Source organism: Canis lupus, chromosome 6 (assembly GCF_011100685.1).
Source record: "Canis lupus familiaris isolate Mischka breed German Shepherd chromosome 6, alternate assembly UU_Cfam_GSD_1.0, whole genome shotgun sequence".
NCBI lineage: Eukaryota > Metazoa > Chordata > Mammalia > Carnivora > Canidae > Canis > Canis lupus.
In genome coordinates this window covers 7,931,517-7,950,670 of record NC_049227.1, presented here as the reverse complement: position 1 = coordinate 7,950,670, position 19,154 = coordinate 7,931,517, and the positions used below count along the sequence as shown (strand labels likewise).

General features: G+C 45.5%; 1 protein-coding gene across 6 annotated transcripts in view; it reads left to right on the top strand.

The window, feature by feature from the left end:
* The window catches only part of CUX1 (cut like homeobox 1), a 364,561-nt gene that overhangs the window by 149,683 nt on the left and 195,724 nt on the right, over positions 1 to 19,154 (top strand). For all 6 annotated transcript variants that reach the window (XM_038539191.1, XM_038539190.1, XM_038539189.1 and 3 more), the window contains one exon: positions 16,663 to 16,710. In XM_038539191.1, coding sequence (XP_038395119.1) covers positions 16,663 to 16,710 — 48 coding nt within the window. The remainder of the gene's footprint in view (positions 1 to 16,662; positions 16,711 to 19,154) is intronic.

The following is a 19,154-nucleotide window of genomic DNA, read 5'->3' as shown; positions in this document are numbered from 1 at the left end:
CGCACTGCTAGAACACGGCAAAGCTGGCATTCCAATCCAGGTGGATTTGAAATTTTCCATAAGGATGACTTTGCAGATGTGCTTACATAAGAAAGGGAGGTTCCCAGAGCTACTAAACCATGTGGAGTATTTCTTGAATCACATCTATATTTGGAGAACATGTGTCTCATACATGTCTCATGAGTGTCTCATACATGAGGCCGCACCCAAGGAAGCAAGCCTGGAAGAGGAATGAGCTACCAGGTGATGAACTTGTTTATTGACTTGTTTGCGTGTGTGTCTTTATGCACACGTGTCCCTATGATAAAGAGCGTCTCAAAGAGGCTTGGGTGGCTACTGATGGAACTCTGGGGAGGGTCGTGTGTGCAAGCACCCGTGACCTGTTAACCTGAGGACTCTTTCAGAAGATGCCAGTCAGTCAGTTTACCTTGCTCAGTACCTTTTTTTTTTTTTTTAAGATTGTATTTATTTATTCATGAGAGACACACAGAGAGAGAGGCAGAGACACAGGGAAAGGGAGAAGTAGGCTCCATGCAGGGTGCCCGATGCACAACTCGATCCCAGGACCACGGGATCATGCCCTGAGCCAAAGGCAGACACCACCCAGGTACCCCACTCAGTATCCTTTTATTGAATTTTATTCCTGCAACCCCTTACCAGGATGTTTCAGGTGGAAGAACCCCCCCTTTGGATATATCGCTTTATAGTATACCCATGGTGCCATCTGTTCTCATAGCATTCCTAGCAGGTAGTGGGAACCCGATAAGGGCTTTTGTTACAGAGAGAGAATCACGGGAGGGTGATGGATCTCAGCACTGCCTAGCCTAGCACTTGGCATGCAGGGAACATTTGGAGAAGGGCACACTCTGATCCTGTGACCCTCTCCCCCTAGCAGAAACCAGTCATTCCCCTAAACTCCTTCCCTAAGACCACCAGGAAATGCCTTTCTAGAAAGCTCTGCTGCTCTCTTAGGATGTCTGTGAGATTTGGAAGACTAAGACAACCTCTCCGATGTGTTTTTTGTTTTTCTTTAACTCCCTCTGCGGAAGAGAGCTACCGTGAGGAGTCGGTACCCACCCAGGACAGGAGGCTGAGGGGAGTGCAGTTTGTAGTTGCCGTGATCCTCTAATTTAAAATACATATTTTGTTACAGATACTTTCAGACAACAGAGAAAGCGTACTTAGAAATAGTTTCACCAAATTAAGTTTGAAGCACAGGTCACCATAGTGTTGATTTTGCATGGCCTTTATAGAAACATACCTCTCCATGATCCTCCAAATATGCAGACATTCCCAACAGAGACACCCTTTGGTGTCCATTGACTCTTGAGGAAAGAGTCGCCTGATGGGATGGAATGGCAGGTGAATCCTCTCAACTTCAGGTCAGGATAGCCAAATGTTTGAACCTCAGGCTGTACAGCCAGCTTCTCAGATCTCTTGTGGGCCTTCAGCATCTTTTCGAGGTTGTATCTGAAGTCTTTGCTCTTGTCACAAGGGGAAATATGAAAATAAAGAGAGAAGAGAGATGGATGTCTGGCTGATTGTCCTTAAAAGTATAACCTAGGGTCATGAGGCCAGCTCCTTGCCACCTTGCCTCTAGCAGCATCCAGACCCCCTCCTGCCTGGGGGACCACCCCACTGGGCCATTCCTCTGGGCAGGTACAGTGACCTCACAGTCCCCTCCCACAGCCTTCCCTGTGCCCACCCTCATTCCCCTGTGCCCACCTCCATTTTTTCACTGAACCCACTCCCGCCTGCCCCCAACCAAAGCCCTTTCTCTGAAAGCTGGAGGACTCTGTTGTCCCCTTCCCTTGTACCTTGCTCCCCTTCTCTGTCCTCAGGAGTGGGGCAGGTCTGGGGTTCATCTTCACAGCTGTATTATCTTGACTCTTGGGGCATATTTAGTGAGTGAACCAATGAGCTCAGTAGTCGTTCTCCAGACTTCTTCGACTGGCTTAGCCAGTCATGGAATTTCCCCACAGTCCATGCTTGGAAGCCTGAAAATATTCTTGATGTTTATCTCTTTAAGGAATATGTCAAAAAAAATCACCGCTGGGACACCTGGGTGGCTCAGTGGTTTGAGCGTCTGCCTTCGGCTTGGGACATGATCCCAGGGTCCTGGAATTGAGTCCCACATTGGGCTCGCCGCCTGGAGCCTGCTTCTCCCCCTGTCTGTGTCTCTGCCTCTCTCTCAGTGTCTCTCATGAATTAAAAACAAAAAAAATAAAAAACAATTCCATTTCCCACTTAAAAAAAAAAAATCAGCCCCAACCACTCTTCTTTAGCTGATTCCTAAATGTGAGATAAGAAACACGATTCCTTGAGGAAGAAAACTCACTCAGGTTAAATTCTTGTAGAAATCCTTATAGCCCCTTGTTGTTCAGCTATGATGTAGCAAGAATGTAAATAGCTAGGTATTTTGACCTACCTCAAATATTTACCGATGTAAAACATTCTGTTCTCATACCACAAAAAAGAGAGAGAGGAAAAAAAAAAAAAAAACAGCCCAGGGTTATGAATGTCAGTATTGTCATTGGGGTGTGTTGCTGTGTGTGGCTAAGTCATAGAGCAAGAGACATTCTTAAGAAAGACAGTAAGGTAGGGAAAATTCTAGCTCACATTGAGTTGATTAGAGATAAATAGATCTATATTTGCCATATAAGGTAATAAAAGAAAAGTCTGTGCAAATACTCTCGACATTTATGGATTTCTCTATGATTCATCTAGTGGGGCCAACGGCTGTGGCCAAAAGATATAGAATTTGTTAAGCTCTATCTCTTTCCTGAATTGTTGCACTACAAAGAAGCCTTGCTGTGCATTCAGAAGGAAATTCCAGAACTGTGCAGAAGTTAGGATTTGGTCCTGAGAAGGACTGCTAGAGGAATTCCAGAAGTGTTTTAAAGCCATTGGTTTACCAAAAAGAAGAGTGATTCTGTAAGCATTAGCAATTTTCTGTAGACCCAGGTCCAGACACTTGGTGTATGTTCTGTGGCTGGTCACCTTGCCTCCCACATCGGGAACACAGGGCTCTGCTTTTTCTACCGAGTTACTTCCATACACAATCTTCTTGCTTTTGCTTTAATCCGTTACAGGGTTAGGTGAAAATCATGGCTCTATTTCCAGGAACAGGATTAAACGTGAGAACTTTGCCCGGGTTTCCTTAAGCCCAGGGGTTTCCCAGCTGTGTCTGGGTCTTGCCGTCCAGGTCCTGGCACAACACTGGGGCAATATGGCCTTCACGGTAGGTTCCTGGTACAAGTGCCTTAGGAGCTACATTTATGGCACCACATGGGGACACAGCCCAGAGGAACACTTGGTATGCCCTTTGCTCTCTCCCGTATACCACCTTTCCCCACCCAGGATTTCCCATGAAAGGCTAATTTTGAAATGGTACGCCTGCCTAGAATGCAGTGTTGGCCATACACATCAATACCAAGCCAACTCCTTTCCTGACATACCCCTTGAGCAGCGCTACAGGCTAACAAGAGTGAAAAGTCAGGGAACAAAGTATCTTTTAGACCTTGAGGCCTTAGCATAACTCACCTTTTCACCCTGTTCTTGTCTGCATCATAAACCTCATCCCTGAGGTTTTCTGGGGGTCTCTGAGGGCTGGCACCTGCTGGATAAGACTGTAAGAAACTAAGGAGGTGCATCCTTGGTGCCTCAAAACAACATCCTTTGGGGGATGACATTGAGGGCCCCTTCCTGGAGCTTAGTGGTGCTAGTTGGCCACCTGTCAGGGTTGCTATAGTGGAGGGGGGCCAGGATGTCTTTCTTTGCCCTGGAAACTTTTGTTACTCCTTAACTGCTTGGTTGAGGTAATCCACTGGGAAGCCTCTGAGTGCCTTTAGACATAAAATCAGATTCCTAAGGTTTAAATTCCCTTGTTGGCTGCTGACTCACATGTGTTTCTTAGACTTGGTTTCCAGAAGCATGATATAAATAATTCCATTTAGAAATTAAGAAATTATGGCCTGCATCTCATATGCCCTTGGCTCTGTAGTATTTTCCAAAAGAGAAAGTATAAGTAAGAATCATAAAGTCCCTATTTTGATCCCACATCTTTGGGGACTTCTGGTTGCACAGAGGTCACTGAGTACCTTGTTCCACTACTAAGGAGCAGGACCCTGCAGACGAAGGCCCCTACTTCTGTTGACATGTGTGCAAATGAGTATCTGAGAAAGCATTTACAGTGTGCTCTGTGTCTGCAAGTAAGTAGATTTTCCTATCATTTATTATTAATTATTCCTTTGAGTGGCTCTGTGAAGCAAGTAAATATTAATAACAATATGCACTGATTATTAAGTTAAGATGAAGGTGGTATACCTTGGCTGTGGTGCTTAATTTTAAGCAAGCTAGGTGTACACAAATGATAAATAAATTTGAAGTAAGGCCTGTGGGTGGGGGTACAAAACTAAGACCAGGACAAGGAAGAGGGGGCTGTGTTTGAGATTTAGTTCTAAATCTTCTCTGTCTCGTTGGCAAAATCTGTCCTTGTCTGGTGATTTGCCTGCTGAGCTCCAGCATCCCCCATCTGGGATCTGCCTGTGGGCCCTCCCTGCCCCTTTAGTGTCAGTTTGCAGTGATGTTTTAAGTCTCCCTGATATTCTCTGAGATCTGTGACTTTGTCTTCTGACCGTAAAAAGTATGAATGTGCATTATAGAAATTTACATATAGTATAAGGAAGATAATAAATCCCTCATAATCCTAGATATAAATGTTAGCGTGTTGCTTTTAGAGCTTTCCAATTTCTTTTTGTTCATAAATATTACATATTTTAAACAATTAAGATCATGCTGTACATCCTGTTTTGTAGCACGCTTTTTCCCGAACCATAGTATTTTATATAAATGAAAAAAAAAATAAAATTAATGACAGACCAGTGGGTTTCCTGCTAACATTTACTGTGCTTATAAAATAATTTTTCCTTAGAGAAGTACGTGTAGTTTGGCCATGAGTTAGCAGGTACAGTATTTATTTTCTGTGGACTGTGTGTGGATGGAGATAATGCCTGGCCGCTTAGTTGGCCATGTAGACGTCACTGTGGAGATTCTGCAGAGAGGAGTGGCAGAGGGTGACCCCTTTGCTCAGCAAACCTTAAAAACTCCTCTTACTCTTTAAACTATTACTGGATCCCCATCCTCAGTTTTCAAAAGAGTGTTTTTGCTGTGAAGAGGATACGATGTGTTTAAAGGCAGAGAAGTGAAAAATAAACTGTAACCCTATTCGTTTACCACGTAATACCAATGCATATATATGTGTATATTTATTCATTTTTACCCACAAGGGAGTCATACTGTAAAGTTTGTGGCTTCTCTTTCCCTTTTTCGCCCTCGCCAGTCTTACAGATCTGGGCTAGCTACCCTTTTTCAGAGGAGTGCCCTCTGCTGTCCAGGGCCAGCTCTGCCCCTTAGACACGCCCAGCACCATGCGCTTTCCCCTTGCACCATCCACAGGCAGAGTTCTCCAGGGGGTGCCGATTTGACAAGCCTCCCTCACCTGCTGGACAGGAACCGCAGGTGGCCCAGGGAATCCAGGGGTCTGGCTCACGACCTAAGAAGCTCCTATAATAGGGCCCGACAGCCTGTAATAGCCACCCAACAAATATTTGGTGAATAAGTGGCAGTGGCGCATTATTATGGTATTAACTGTCCTTAAAAAAAATACTTTTACTGACTACCTGATAAGCCATCATATTGCTTTACTGAAATTTAACAAATAAACCCCTACTGCCGGCATCCGTATTATTTCTAATTTTTCTCTTTTTTTAACAGGATGTGCTAAACATTCCTGTACATAAATCTCTGCCTGCATCTCTGGTCATCCTTATGGATGAATTCCCAGCAGTAGAAGCACTAAACTGACAGATGAATCTACATTCTAACAAGTAGCCCATTCGTCTAAATGTCAGCAGGGCCTGAAGTCTGGTGTAAATTATACAGTGGGTGTGTGTTGTGGTGAAGTCAGAGCCATGTTCATGGTTCCTTTCAGAGAGTCCCAGGGTAAAAAGGCACCTCTGAGGCAGGTCCTTTGTCTGGCACATGAGTCTCCTTGCGGCAGTTCTCATAAAAGGTGGACATGGTGTTGAGTCTGAGAAGAGCATCTCCTTATTCCTTCATTCAGTCTGCAAATATTCATGGAGTGTCTTCCGGGCCTCACACTGTCATTGGACCCAGGAGCAGACTTGACGTGCACATTGCCTCTTAGCCACCTCCTAGGAATCTAGACTTGGTTCATCTTCACATAGGATGTGAGCCCCATGAAGGCAGGACTGTGACTAGCTCATTTGTGGCATGAAGTAAATGCTCGAAGGGTTTTATGATAAATTAGGTGCATAACATGTGATACCTCTCATTGACAGACTCAAAACTCAGTGGCATGTAGATACATAAACAAATCACAGCAGTACTTTCGAAGTTCAGAAATAAACTAAGGGTGTAGACATGAGCACTTATTCAGGAAGCGACCCGAAGGCAAATCAGGTGTGGGTAGAGAACTGGTCAGAGGAACCTGAGGCTGCTCCCTCCCTTGGCCACTACAAGTCCTGCAGGAAGTTCCTGTGCCACCAGGCAGGGCTGATGCCAGCTGGGCTGGGAGAGCCAGCGCTTCCAAGCCCTCAGCCCCGCAGACTCCACAAGACACTGGGGGACAGCTCAGTGGCTGTCCCAGGGGTGACTGGCTGGCCCAGCTCCCTCATGGGATGCCAGCAGGGCATCAGACCACCTCGACATCCTGACACCTGGATGAAGTTCTCTGCTCTAAGAACTGGAAACCTCACAGCTGCCATTTCTCAAACATTCTGGTGTCTTAAAATTGAGGAACGAGAGAGCTTTCATGTCTGTGTGTCTATCAATAGTGATGTGTTAGAGATTAAAACAGACCCTTTTTCAAGCACAAGAATACACAAGCACGCATGTGTCAGAGTGATGGCATCATCACACATCATATAGCTTGTGGAAGGCAAATGACACAAATAGTCTGGCCTTGTGGACCTTTGGAAGGGTCTCAGGGAGCCAGGAGTCCTCAGACGTCACTCTGACAATCGCTGGCTTAGTGAACTCAGGCTCTCCTGTACTGCTGAGCTGCTTCCTTCAAACCAGCGCCTCTGTCTTGCATCTGGGCCCTGGCCTCGGCCCTTGTCACCTTAGGTCCAGGTTTGAGCATGCCAGTCTGATAAAACCTGCCACTTCTCATCATCAAATGAGTCTCCTGAAAGAAGACCACTTGCTCTTGCCCAGGGACTCGGGGTACCCTGTCCACCTTCAGATGCCTGCAGCTGGCCGTGGGTGTTTACCTTCTACCTGAGCCTCACATATGCCCACCCCACCTCTGTAGCTCTACAAAGCCAGGCCTTCCCATTACGCAGTTTTATTCGGCACGGTGCTAAAGGCACATCCATCAGTGTTAGAGACTTTTTTGCCAAGATACAGAACATGTTCTAAATGGAGCAAAGAAATTTAAATGGAAAGAAATTATAGCATGAGTGAGTTTATCCCTTTCAAGATAATCTCATTTAATAACCAAAAAAACTCACAAAGATGTGCATTTTATCCAGCTACAAAGGCAGCGTGGCAGCTTATATATTGTGGTAATTACATGTTTGGGGTTTCATTCCTTCCTTAAACTTGATTTCTATTATTTCAAAAAATCAGCCATTGTAGAAAAGGACTATTCATTTATTTCATTGCTGGGTGGCCCATGCACTGTAAAAATAGGTCAAGAATGGTAATCTAAATTGACTGCTAATAAATAATTAAAGTTAATGGAATTCTCTCAAATCTGTGAACTAAAATCTTTGAGAAATTGCCAGGACATACTGCCTGCTGTTGTATAGAAGGATATTTTTTATTTAACACTTGAGCTTAAATGCCATTTAACATTACTTTTTTTTCTATCCCAGAGACTGGAGGGAGTATGTGTCCATCTATAAAAGTAACCAAAAGTAGGGTGCTCCATCGGTAGCTGCATGATTCATCTTCAGGTGATGAGACAGGAAGCAAAGGTTTCAGGAGCATGGTGCAAGAAAAACTTCACTTTACATATTTTAAGTTGAGCTCAACAGTCTGTGTGTCATACTGTCTGGACTTTGAGCCTCCACACCTGGGCCGTGCACTGGCATACCCTGATAAGGGAGAAGTTCCTTAAATCTAAATGACATGCAGGGAAATAAGTGCCAAGAACAATTTTTCTTTCCCACATAATTAGGGTTCTTTCATTGGTGCCACCAGGACCTTAAAAAAAAATACACTGGACCAATGTGCATGGATGGTATTTGTAGAAGAGATGGCTTATCAGTAAGAAAGCAGACTGTTACATCACAGTCAATAAAACCAGCCTTCAACTATGGTGTGTCACATGGGCTCTTCTTTGATAATAAGGATGATGCAGACATCATCAGGGTATTTTCAAACCCCAGAAACCTCAGAATAAAGAATCAGGAGCTCCCTGGTTTTGAACAGTTTTCAGTCTTTTGGCTTTAGGCTGTCAAAAAGAGATCTTTTCTCATTTCAGTCTGAGGAATCTCTTGGTTGGAAAAAAAAAAGTCACCAATTTATAATCACTTTTTGGCAAAGTAGTAGTTCTGTTAAACTGCAATATTCATATCAATCTGATGTTGTATTTACTGGGTGTTAATGCATTTATAAATGGCAGACTCTTTCTGAAATCAATGTATTTGCATTTTTCTTTTAGAAAATACTCTCTAGAGAGGAATTTCTTGATTTGCAAAGGCAATGACTCCATCCAGGTTACCCCTGTCTGGTATCTCTATGATCTGTATATCTAGCAGCTAGAACCTGAGGATTTGTAGACTCAGAAGGCAGCATAGAGTGGCATTTGGTCCAGAGGGAAGACGTGGGGTGGAGCGGAGGGTCTGCAGAGTGTCATGAGCAGGGTTCCCAAATACTGGACAGGCTAGGGTAGGGGGGCACTGAGCCTCAGCTGCTCATGTTCTCCCCCAGCTGACCCATGGATCTGGGGAGCAGCTTCCTTCAGTCAAAACGCATCACAAAGCGAGTCAGTGAGAATGGAATCACCTTGAATCTGCTTGGATTTTTGTTTTAAGTGACTTGTTCATAAACAGCTACTAGTAGTCACATTCTTTGTGTCTGCTCAGGACAACTGTTCCCCCAAATACCCGCATTCAATGGTGGCTCTGGGAGACCCGTATTGGAAAACTATGATCCTGCATTGAGGTGTATTCTAACACCATGACTGTCCCAGGAGGGACAGAGTGGCTTCAGGAGGACAAGCCTCATGGCCAGGACACCACAAGTAAGTCTCCTGCCTTGGGCAGGAGATGGGACCAGATGACCCTTTGATCCCCAGGTTAGTCTGATGAAGGTGACAGGTGACAAGCTGGTAGCTTGTAACTTAAGAGACATGCTCCTCCACCCCCCACCCCCCCACCCCAACCTCTTAATTCTTTCTGCCTGTTCCCTGTGATCAGTCAGCTGAAGGCTTCATGTGTCTCAGAGGGAAATCTAGTGTTTTAAAAACATTTTCTATTTTAAACATACACAAGATAGGGGTGACGAGTAAAGCGAACCCCTGCGGGTCACGCTGTCCATCTGTGGCAGCCATCAGCCCGCCAACACATTCCTTCCTTCCTTCCTTCCTTCCTTCCTTCCTTCCTTCCTTCCTTCCTTCCTTCCTTCCTTCCTTCTTCTCACTCATGACCCCTCTCTGTTATATTATTTTGGAGCAAAAATCATATTTTATCTAGAACTTAGGATATATATCTAAGAGACAAGGACCCTTTTGAAAAACAGCCACAATACCTAAAACATAGGCCACTATCGTTTCAAAACAAAAACAACTCCAGTGTTGATGTTTTAACATCAAGTCATTGGCATGTTGTATTTTATCGATTATAATGCGTACGCTTGACCATCTTCAGAAGCAGAGTGAGGAATAAAATCAGTGCCATCCCAGTTTAAGAAGCTGCATTCTTTCCTTAATGTGGCATAAAATAAGGGCAGGGCACCTGGCTGGCTCAATTGGTGGAGCACGTGACTCTTCATCTTGGGGTTGTGAGTTCAAGCCCCACATTAGGCTTGGATCCTCCTTAAAAAGAAATGTGGCATAAACAAGTGATACATCTTACAGGTGATGATATCACATGAAATGAAATATGCCATATTATGTAGTGATTTTCTTTGAATATATACCTAAAACCTTTTCAAGTCAGAATTGTTTCACTTTGAGGCTTGAGTAGTAAGGCAGAAATAAGGGGTTAGTAAACTCATTTGCAGCTCACTTTTCTCACCCTGGGTAGGTGTGGAACATGCAGTTATGTAATGCCTTTCAGAGGTGACCTGGCCCACCCCCTCTACTGTTCCCACCCTGACTCTTCTCCCCACCCCACCCCAACCCCCCCACCCTGGCCCAGTGCTCCTGGGTTGTCCCAGACAAGACAGGATCCACTCCCACCAGGGGGGATGAGACACCTGTGGGGAGTGCCAGGGAGTGCCGTCCACACACAGAGAGAAGCAGAGACACAGGCAGAGGGAGAAGCAGGCTCCCTGCAAGGAGCCCGATGTGGGACTCGATCCTAGGACCCCGGCATCATGACCTGAGCCAAAGGCAGACGCTCAACCACTGAGCCACCCAGGTGTCCCCAGTTGTGAGTCTTAAATGTCACAGAAATGCATGTGAGTTACCGTGGAGTAGAAGTGAACGGGACATTGTAAAATCTGTGTAAAAGTCCGTGGCATGAGATTCTGTGATATGTCCAGCCCACAAAATGGGAGAGATGTCGGGGGTATTGGGAATACCAGGCTCCAAAGTGGGTCAGAGCCTTCCCAAGACCACCCAAGTGCCCTGAATGGGCAGAAACCAAAGATGCATACTGTATAGGACCAGGGACCATGTTTTGGGATATCTTCTGCTTGCACCTCACAGGTGCATCTGAACACCACATGGTGATTTTGTTTTGGTGTTGGCTTCTAAATCAGCATGATTTTCTCTGGTAGTCATCATACACAGAAAATTCAGTTGCATTTTACCATTCAATGTTCTGATCTAAAAAAGTGAGTTGTGAATCAATGGTTTGGAGAACAATGAAAATCCTTTTCACCTAGAAGCATCTCTCTCTAAACATTGCTTATTATTTGGAATGTACTCAAGGGAGAGAAGGTTGAAATGCGCTATTCTGGCTTTGCCAACAGACATCGATATTAATAATCTCAAGGACATCACTTTCTGTGTGTTAAGATGTTTGTTGCTTTTTGCTCAATAAATGGGACTGAATCAAAGTGAATTTAAATCCACACTGCAAAACCTACAGTGAAATTAAGTGGGTACCCTGAAGTTACTGAGTGTTTTGATCCTTGTATTCAATCCCTAATTATCGTCTCATGCCAATATGCTTTTCACTGGCCTGGACCCCACTTTCTTCAGTTTACAATTGCAGAGAAGGGCACATAGATACACGTGGTGCCCAGGGTGGCAGTGTCTGCAGTTCATGGCGCTGTGCAGACAGCAAAGGACACCGTGTTCTCAAAGGACAGTAAATCATGTCATGTGCTCACCAACCGACGGTGGAGTGGCCCAGGGGTCAGGAGTGAGCATCCTCAGCTCTGTCTCCTTAGTTTAGTACTAAAGCACATAATACATGCAGGTGGCAGACTTGGATAAGGAATGTCTCAAACTGCCTAAAATAACATCGGAATGTTTTTTTTTTTAATTTTTTAAAGATTTTATTTGTTTATTCATGAGAGACACAGAGAAAGAGACAGAGACATAAAGGGAGAAGCAGGCTCCCTGCAGGGAGCCTGATGTGGAATTCAATCCCAGGACCCCCGAATCACAACCTGAGCCAAAGGCAGACGCTCAACCACTGAGCCACCCAAGTGCCCCAGAATGGGGGGTTTTTAGCTGGTGATTTGAAGGACATATGTACCAGTTGTGTGTGTATGGGTATGAATATTGAGTGCCTTTTTTCTCTAAAACTTCAAATATTATGTATAGGTGTGAGTACAAACACACACATCCAGCTTTAATCTCTAAAAGGTTCTTTCAGGGGCTGTTTGGTCCCCCAGTCAGTTAAATGTCTACCTTTAGCTCAGGTCATGATCCTGGGGTCCTGGGATTGAACCCCACATTGTGAAGCTCCCTACTCAGTGGGGGGTTCTGCTTCTTCCTCTTCCTTTCCCTCTCCTGCATGCATGTTCTTGTTCCGTTTCTCAAATGGATAAAATATTTTTTAAAAGAGTTTTAAAAATATACATCTAAGAGGTTACTTGAGTAAGCCTGTCGTGAGATGTGACTATGTCCAAATACAGTGGGTTGGTCAGAGAGGGGACAGTGTAGATAAGTTGACAGTATTTATGGTCATTATGGGAGGCTCAGCCTTCTGCCCTCCCAGAGTGCAGTGATAGAACACAGGAACACTTTTATCATTTCTTCTACTTCTCCAAGCTGGTGTTTTCATGAGGCAGGGCAGGAGCCAGGTGGGCGAGCTTTGGGGTAGACTGAGGCCAAGCCCTGGGTCTGGGAGAGGCACGGTACCCACAGATAGTTGTTGGACAAGCATCATGCTGAAATTACCATCCCAGAACTGTTCACGTCTTCCTTTTATGTATTCCATGAATGTAGGTTTATGGCCTCTTTTTTTTTTTTTTTTTTTAAGATTTATTTATTTGAGAGAGAGAGAGCAGAGGGAGGGGCAGAAAGAGAGAGAGAATCTCGGGCAGACTCCATGCTGAGCATAGACCCTGATGCAGGGCTCGGTCTCATGACCCTGAGATCATGACCTGAGCCAAAATCAACAGTCAGATGCTTAACCTGATGAGCCCCCCACACGCCCCAGTTTGTGACCTCTTGCGAGGAAGATTCACAGCACATCTGTGGTGGCTGGGCTTGCATGCCATGGACAGTGCTGGCACCATTTTGTGAATGTCCGCCAGCTCTTCTTTATGCACTGGGATACGTACCCTAGCACCAGCTGTACCTCATTAACCAGTTGCCTTCCTCAAAGCCAGCCTTTTCGGAAAACAAACAATAGACAGACTCCATCCATCATCTCCTTTTTGCAGTTTGTGACCAGAGCCACCCAGTGCACTCATCCTTGCCCCAGGGGTGCAGGGGCAGGTGGGAGAGCGGGGGACCTGCCTGGCCCCCTTGGAGTCCTCAGAGTCCTTGGCTCTCTCTACTGCCACCCTGCCGTCCGTGTCACCCTGTCCCCAACACACAGCGAGCTGTTCGCAATAGACCTCCCACGTCATTACCTGTGGTTGAGGGTGTCTGATGAAGGAGCGTGGCTTATTTCTCGTGGTTACAACATTGACCTTGGTTGGGATCCAGCAGTAATTCCCCCTCATTCTTCACCTTTTTCATCCCCAGTTCCACAGACTTGCTGGCTCAAAACAACAACAGAAATTTGTTGTCTGACACTCCTGGAGGTCACAAGTCCAAAATGGGTGTTGCTGGGCTGAGATAAGGTGTTGGCAGAGCTGTGTTCTCTCAGAAGCTCTAAGTGGGATTGTTACCTTGCCTTCTGCTGCTTCTCAGGCCGCCTGCACTCCTTGGCATCCACCCTTACCTCATTCTGATCCCCGCTTCCACCATCATATCCTCTTGGACTCTCCCCCTCCTTCCTGCCTCCTGCTCACTTGGGCCATTCAGGTGCATCTTCCCAACTCAGGGTCCCTGACTTACATCTGCTGTGTCCCTAACCTCACAGAGCCCTGGGTACCGGGGATCGAGATGTGGGCCTCTTTGGGGGCTGTCTACCATTTAGGAAGAGGCTGGTAAAGAGTTTGGTTTTTTTGTCATTGAACGTGGTGTAAGAACGTAGAAAAGGATGCAGTAGAAGAACAAACATACTGCCTTCTCCAGGGAAATAATGGTATCACCCTTAGGAAGGTGACCTATAGGAAAATGTGTAATCAAAAGGGAAATGATACTACTTCTTGATCAAATGCTTGTACAAGGCCACAGTACAAAACAATGTGGGTTAGCTGTGTTTGGCAAAGAGCTTAGAATACAGCCCCGTCTAATAGATCACTCTGTAGTGACAGAGGAGCTCCATATCTGTGCTGTCATGGTGGCCACCAGCCTCGTGTGGCTGCTGCGTACTTGAAAGGTGGCTTCTAAAATGAAGGAATTGACTTTTTCAAATTTAGTTTATCAAGTTACATTTAACTATAAATTAAGTTACATTTAAGTATAAATAGCTGGTGGCTGCATTTGGACAACTCAGGCTGGAACAGGCAGTCCTAACTTGGGTCGTGGGTAGGCTTAGAGAAGACCACAGTGAAATCTTTCTCAGAGTTGCATACCGGAGGGAAGAACCAATAGCTTTCTTCAGATTCTCAGAAGGTTTCATGACCCGAAATGGTTAAGGGATCTGGTCCAGAGGAGAACCACAGACTATGCAGGAGTAAAAACACCTGAAGCCATTCTACCTCACTTCTACCTAGGACTGCTCAGCTTGGTGAGCAAGCAGGTGAGCTGGTTTCAGAGCATAGGATGGAAGGACCCTTGGATTAGGTATTTGGCTAAAGGAATACAGGATGTTGTCAGTGAGTTATCAAAAGAGCAAGCAGGTGTCACACGTGCCCCTGTGTACATACAGCTGACGAGGACGGCTCACCTCAGGTTGCTGAGCAGGCCCAGAGCCAGGCAGGCCTACTTAGGGAATCATTGCATCCCAGAGTGGTTGAAGCCAAGGGATCGTCCCCACCCCTACCCCTTCTGGGATGCGTGGGTTCCCTCTTCATCCACCTTCAAGCAAGGCTTAAAAATCCTGGTGCCAGAAAAGGCTGTCTTCTGTGCACCCAGATGGATTTAGGGGAACTCTAAGTTTGCTAGAAAGCCTTTCCGTGAATGGTAACTATGGTGTTAACTCATAATAATACAAGTCATTTATATTATTAAGTACTTACTTTGTGCCATAAGCAGTGCTACCCCCCCCCCCCCCCATTGTACTTTATCCCTCTGTTTCGGGAAAGACACGATTACCCGTGAGCACTTTGGGGAGGGAAAACTAAACTTTCCAAGGTGAGGTGTCATCCCTTGCCCCCATTGATAGTGAGCGGCCGGGCCAGAATTCAGAATCAGGACTCTGCCCTCTATCTTCCATCTTCTGGACCTGGTTCTGACCCAGGAGCTGTGGACAGAAGCCTAGACTCTTCATTTGCTAGTAGCATTCGTGTGTGTGTGTGTGTGTGTGTGTGTGTGTGTGTGTGTTTTAAAGATTTTATTTGACGAGAGCACAAGCCAGGGTTGAGGCAGAGGTAGAGGAAGAAGCAGGCTCCCCACTGAGCAGGAAGCCCAGTGTGGGACTTTATCCCAGCACCCTGGGATCATGACCTGAGCCAGGGGCAGGTGCTTAACCAGCTGAGCCACCCAGGTGTCCCACATTCACGTGTTTGACAGCAGCCCTTCTCAGTGGTTCAGAGGTGGTGTGTGCATGACAGGAGGCATATTGAGAAGTGACCTGTGAAAAGATCCTGCTTGACTTCCCAGCCCAAGTGCTGCCTCCTCTGTGAAACTACTTCTCACCTCCTTAATCTGAATTTATCCTTTCTCTGTGCTCTCCCCATAACACCTGGGCTCTTACGCTGAAATAATTCTTTTCCTCCTTCCTGTGTTATGGGTTGATTGGTCTGTGTCCAATGTTTACCAGTACTAGGCTGTGTCAGTTGGCGGGTACATTGGTCTTGGAACCTAAAAACAGGTATATGGCTAGCCTTGGCCCAGACTTACTAAATCTGATCTGGCATGTAGATCATGCTCCATAAATACTGCATCTGCTGAAGGAGAAATTGCGCTATTTGAACATATTCTCAATTACTTCATTTTTTCCCCATTGAGATACACTTGACATCTAACACTGTGTAAGTTGCAGGTAGACCATGGACTGGTTGGTGCGTCTCCATATTGCAGTATTGTGGCTGCAATAGCATCAGCTAACGTCTTTATCACATGACATAATTGTCATTTCTTTTTTGTGTTGAGAACATTTAAGATCTAGTCTCTCCACAGCTTTGAAGTGTATAATACACTACTATTGACTATAACCACTATGTTGTACATTAGTCACTTACTTCATTTGAAAGAAAATATTCTCAAGGAGATCATACAGACTTTCTTCCAGGGGTGTTTCATTGTTTTGAAATAGGTACTGGTGGCTTGGGATGAAATTTGCACTGACAATATCAGACATGGATTCAAAACATGTATCCCCGAGTAAGAGTGCTCAAAAGAAACAGCTCAGGGGCACCTGGGTGGCTCAGTGGTTGAGCATCTGCCTTCAGCTCAGGTTGTGATCCCGGGGTCCTGGGATGGAATCCTGCATCGGGCTCCCCGCCAGGAGCCTGCTTCTCCCTCTGCCTGTGTCTCTGCGTCTTTCTATGTGTCTCTCATTAATAAATTAATAAAATCTTTTAAAAAATAGAATGAGGAGCGTATAGCTGAGACTTGGTTAGAAATAGAATCTAGTGGTATTCCCAAGTAAGTTCATTTAAATTACAGAGCTCCAGTCGCCATTATTTATGTTGTATGAATGAAGGAAACGGACAGGGGAGGTACCAGGATTGCTTTATCTAATGATAATCATCACTGAATTCAAAGCTGTTTTTAGGAGGCTTTAACGAATGTTTCCCTTCTCTTTCCTTCTCCAATGGCTGTTTCCTGACCCACCCCTCTTGCTCCAGGATTTACGCAAGCAGGTAGCACCACTGCTGAAGAGCTTCCAAGGGGAGGTAAGCATTTATATTTATTTTATATCCTGAGCTAACCTTCATAGCTCATCGCGCTTTCTTTTTATTCTCATTAAATAAATGCCGTTGACAGAAGGTGCCTGCCCAGATGGAGCCTTCTCGGCTGCACTCATTCAGTGTCATGTGGATTTTGCGCTTCCCAGTGTGATGCTTTCACTGGGTCCTCAATTAAAACCTGTATAGAAAGTGAAGCCATATCTGAAATATATGAAGGTGTGGTAGATTCAGGGGCCAAGTGGCCTGTGTGCTTGTGCTTCCCACAGTGGGCTGAGTTTGTCTGCAGTAGAGCCTTCAGAAGTCCACGGCCCTCCCTGGGCCCTGGTTTCCTGAGTTAGCCTGAGGCTGTGGCCACCAGGAGGCCTCCTGTGTGGGAAGGATGGAGTGGGGCAGTCTGGTGCTTTCACACACAGCTACTGGGGAGAGAGGGATTTCACTTGCTTGGGCCTTGAAACAAAGAACAACTGGTAGCCGCAAGGAGTAAGTTTGGGCTCAGTATAAGGAACAGCTTCTCCTGCATCCTTCCAGAGAAGAACTGCGCCATCTGGTACGATGGTGGGCAGCCCTCGGAGATGTGAGCTGTTGAGATGGGAGACACTCCAATGCCTTCTCAGCCCCTTGTGGAGACTCGGTGAATTTTAGAAAACCAGAAATGTTTTTACTATTGTGGAATTACCTGTTCCTGGTTCTTACCTTCTCTTACTAAAATGATGGCAATGGTAATAATCCCAAGGAGTGGGAACAAGACTTTTTTGAAGCCCTCAAAAGAACCCAAATTGAGTGCATCTTGGGAATTATATTTTCTTGCAACTTCCTAATGCCCAGGTAACATGGGGAAGGGGCTAGATTTGGGGAAGTGAGATGGCAGGTTCAGGAATGGCAGGCAGTAGGCCATGCCAGTTGCCTCCTTGGACACAGGCTGGGATCCTGGGCCCAGAATCCCAGACGCAGGGGTTGGGGCTGCCCTCTGGCAAATTCTTTTTTTTTTTTTTTTTTTTTCCTGTTTTTAAAGATTTTATTTACTTATTCATGAGAGACACACACAGAGAGAGAGAGAGGCAGAGACACAGGCGGAGAGAGAAGCAGGCTCCATGCCGGGAGCCCGATATGGGACTCGATCCTGGGACTCCAGGATCCCACCCTGGGCCAAAGGCAGGCGCTCAACCGCTGAGCCACCCAGGCATCCCTGGCAAATTCTTCAGTGTGCAGGTGACAGCAGAGGGCGAGGGAGCCGTGCGGGAGGCAGCAGGGACTGCTGGCGCCACTGCAAGTTTCGGGAGGGATGACACAGAAGGCTCCTCTGTTTACCACCTCCTGCTGCAGGAAACCCTCCTGTGCTCTGCTGTGTGAGGCTTGGGGAGTATCACTGTCCTGGGCCTGGAAGGACATGAATTGCCTTGCCTCACAAATGCATCTCCAAATTCTTGTTTTCTGAGCTAGGCTGTCACCTTACACCTGCCCTCATTGATCCGATTTCTTCTTTGACCTGTTCAGCAGCTTTTGTGAGGCCCAGTGGCTTAGTATTTCTGCCACAGAAATAGCCCAGTGTGCTGGTTTGGGTTGTTGACTTGTTTTTGTTTCTTTTTGAAAAATTTCAAATCTGCATAAAGGTGCAGAGAAAGAACGAGTATAACGAACATGTGTACACCCTTTACCTAGACTCATGGCTCACTAGCATTTTGCCACTTTTGCTCAGCATTTGAAAGTAAGTTACAGAGAGCTGGGTTCTATACCCTAAACACATACAAGTAAGTAAGTAAGGCTATTCCCTGATACTACTACAAAACCCCGAGTATCACACTGAGGAAAGCAACACTCATTCCATGGTATCTAATATGTGGTTCAAAGTCAATCTCCCAAAGTGTCTTTTATAACTGCCCTGCCCCTGAACTGGGGTCAGTCAAGTGCATGTGTTGTACATCAGGGATGGGCGTATATATATTTATATATATCCACCCACGCACTTCTCCCTCACCCCCCACATATTTCTCCTTTAATATAAAACATTGTCTTCACATGCTCTTTTAAGAATTTAACCCACTTACAGTAGAGATTACCCAACATTCTGAATGGGGTAGTGGATGTGCTTCCAGATATATTAAATCTGAAATGCATGAGAGACATCCAGATTTCTTACTTGCCTTTTTTTTTAAAGGCTATTTGAAAAATAAATATTTTTATAGCACCACTAATATTTACCATTGCTAATTGCTATGTTTATATTAAATAATTTGTGCTTTCTAGTATGCTAATTGGAGTAGAAAGAACTAACTCCTACTTATTTCTGAAGAGAGAACTTTCATAGCAGAGGGCAGCCGCAGACGGAGACCATGTGTGCAGGGTCGGTTTTCTGATGAGTAAGGCCAGAAGCCTGGGTATCTTGCTGCTTCGATGGCGCAGGATCCAGTAAGCTTGTTTTTCTAAAAAGC